Source organism: Stylophora pistillata, chromosome 7 (genome assembly GCF_964205215.1).
Source record: "Stylophora pistillata chromosome 7, jaStyPist1.2, whole genome shotgun sequence".
Lineage (NCBI taxonomy): Eukaryota > Metazoa > Cnidaria > Anthozoa > Scleractinia > Pocilloporidae > Stylophora > Stylophora pistillata.
In genome coordinates, this window is record NC_142525.1 from 9,675,377 (window position 1) to 9,677,947 (window position 2,571).

At 40.3% G+C, this 2,571-nt stretch overlaps 1 protein-coding gene across 1 annotated transcript in view; it reads left to right on the forward strand.

The window, feature by feature from the left end:
* Positions 1-2,416, forward strand: part of LOC111325487 (chordin-like protein 1) — a 38,035-nt gene extending 35,619 nt beyond the window's left edge. Inside the window, exon 16 of the mRNA XM_088728066.1 lies at positions 1,962-2,416. Coding sequence (XP_088584192.1) covers positions 1,962-2,161 — 200 coding nt within the window. The 3' untranslated portion in view covers positions 2,162-2,416. The remainder of the gene's footprint in view (positions 1-1,961) is intronic.
* The last annotated feature ends 155 nt before the right edge of the window (positions 2,417-2,571 follow it).

A 2,571-nucleotide genomic window follows, 5' to 3' on the forward strand; every position in this document is an offset into this window, starting at 1 on the left:
AAATACACTTCATGGCCTTTTTGAAAGCGTAAATGTCACGAATAGACCTCGTTTGGTTTTCCAGAGCATTCCACCGAATAATTGACTCGTATGAACATGATTTCTTGACCATATCGGTCTTAGGCTTTGGTAACTTTAAAGTCACTTTCCTCCTGAGATCATAGCTACTTAAATACTTTTCAAAAAGACAACTCATGGGACATGGTAAAAGATGATAATGACCCTAATGCGCTAAAATTAATAATCGTTTCTCATATATAATCTTTAAAGTGTTCCATTTTGCTCTGGCAAGAACCTACTTGCTTGCCGTACACCAACCTAAGTAAAATATTATTTTGCCGCTCTGACATGCACAGATTCTAGGTTTGAGAAAAAGTACTTGACCACAAGAGCCCCAAACTAACATACCATACGTAACAGAGGGCAAAATAACCCTAAACCCTAAAATAGAAATCAATTCTCGCCTGTTTAGGCAAGAAGTACAGTTAGTCAGTAAGTTCAACTTCTGCGTGAACGACTTCGCTAGTTCCGATACATGATGATCCCATGTAAGAGCATTGTTTATCTGGACACCTAAGCATCTTGTAGATACAGCCTCCTCGATAACATAATTACCCATCTTAACAGCTTCTTTTGGCGCAGTCAGTTGTCTACATCCATAAATTTATGCTCATATTACAAGGTGTAAGTGTGACGATAGAAAGATGAACTTCACTTTGAGTCAAGTTGGTAACGCCAATTCGTTGGCTAATTTCTTGCCAACAGTTGAGAGATGCTCGTTTAGTATGTTCGCCTTGTCCAGGTCGGAGGTATCAACTCTTCCTTCCGCATTTCTCATCTTCAGTGTCGTGGCAATTGATTGGCTGTTGGTGGTATTTTTTACCAACTTCCGGTATGATTTACAATCCCTCACTTCATTGAACAGTTCCAACGAGTACTTTCTCTTAGAGAGCCTCACATCCTTGGTCACTCTATTCCGCAACTTACTTTAATCTTATTTAACTAATTTGCAAAATACTCAATGAATTTTAAAGCAAGGTTATTAAGTAAGCAAGTCTTCTTAGTACTTTACACGTGTCAATTTTACATTCTACACTCTAGTTTTTAACGTAGACTCTAATTCAAAGAGGGAGCCTTACCTATAAGTTTTCGTGGCTTCTTGAGACATCTTCGTCTTTTCCTTTTCCTATATTATATTTCCCATGTTGTACATTAGCTTTATTCCCCTTTTGACATATAATAAAGGTAGCGACTAGGGGTATTTCGTTACTCCCACCGACGCTGCCCCAAACAGTTTCTTTCGAAACTATCAGCCTTTATTCATTTGTATTTCTTCTCCTTTCTGTATGAGATGCCAGTCCATCGCAGGGTTACCCCCCCCCCCCCCCAGCATTAAATTTTCCAGTACCCATTTAAATACCTGGGTGAAGAGAGGCACTGTGAGAGTAAAGTGTCCTGCCTAAGAACACAACACAATGTCCCTGCACCGCGCATTGATCCGGACCACTCGATCCGAAGTCGAGCGCACTAGCCATGAGACCACCGCACCTCGCACGTAATAAAAGCAAATGATAAATAAATAAATAAAAAGTAGTGGCAGGTATAGTTAACCCCTAGTTCAGGTGTCGCAAAGTTAATCACGAGGATCAGTTGTAAAAAAGTTGGTTTCTCTGGGGATATCTGAAAGTGATGGTAGGCCTCCGCTGCGCGGAAATGCACGTGTGGATAAGATAGAATTGGTCTTGTTGGTAACTTGATGCTACAGATTCTACGCCACGATATCGAATTCTCAGATATTTATCTAACCAAATGAGGAGTGTGCGTGGGTCTGATTTAACTTAGAACAAATATCTCGAGGCAAATATCTAAGTACAAAATATATCTAAACGACGAGATGAAATAATTAAAAGCTGTAAGAATAGGTGGGAAAAAAAGATAATTTCTGAAATTGCTCTTCTTAGGAAAGAATATCAAGATCATGACTCGGCTGCAGCGTCAATGTGGTAGCCAAGGCTGCATCCATACGCTGCAAAGAATAATGGAACGAATCCGTGGAAGTACTAAGTGCTCCCCGATGGTCACGGCTACACCACCTCAAACAAAACAAACCAGCATAGCTCCACCACCTCACAAAATTCTCAAGCCGGAGACATACCCCTAAAAACTTTCTGAGTTTTACCTCGTGACGAAAACACATATAATGTTTTGAAAGAATGGCAGGACTTCTTCCGGTCCCAATGGTTCTCGACCCTTTAGTTACACATCAGTAGAATTATTTGGTGTAGATGTTACGAACTTCGTCGGTGAGGTCGAGTGCATAGAGGAGAACAGTTCATAGTCATTGTAAGGGCATTTATAGTTCGGAGACACTACTTTAGACTAGAATAGAAAGTAGTGAATAAAATTTTGAATTGGGCTTATTGAGTAATAAGATAGTATCTGTCATCAACTATGGAATCATTTATAGGATGTGCGATCACTGGAACACAGCGGTCAAACGTAGGGCATGCGCGAGGAGATCAATTTTGGCCATCCGCGCGGCAAAATTTCGAAGGAAAAGATAGGAAGCAA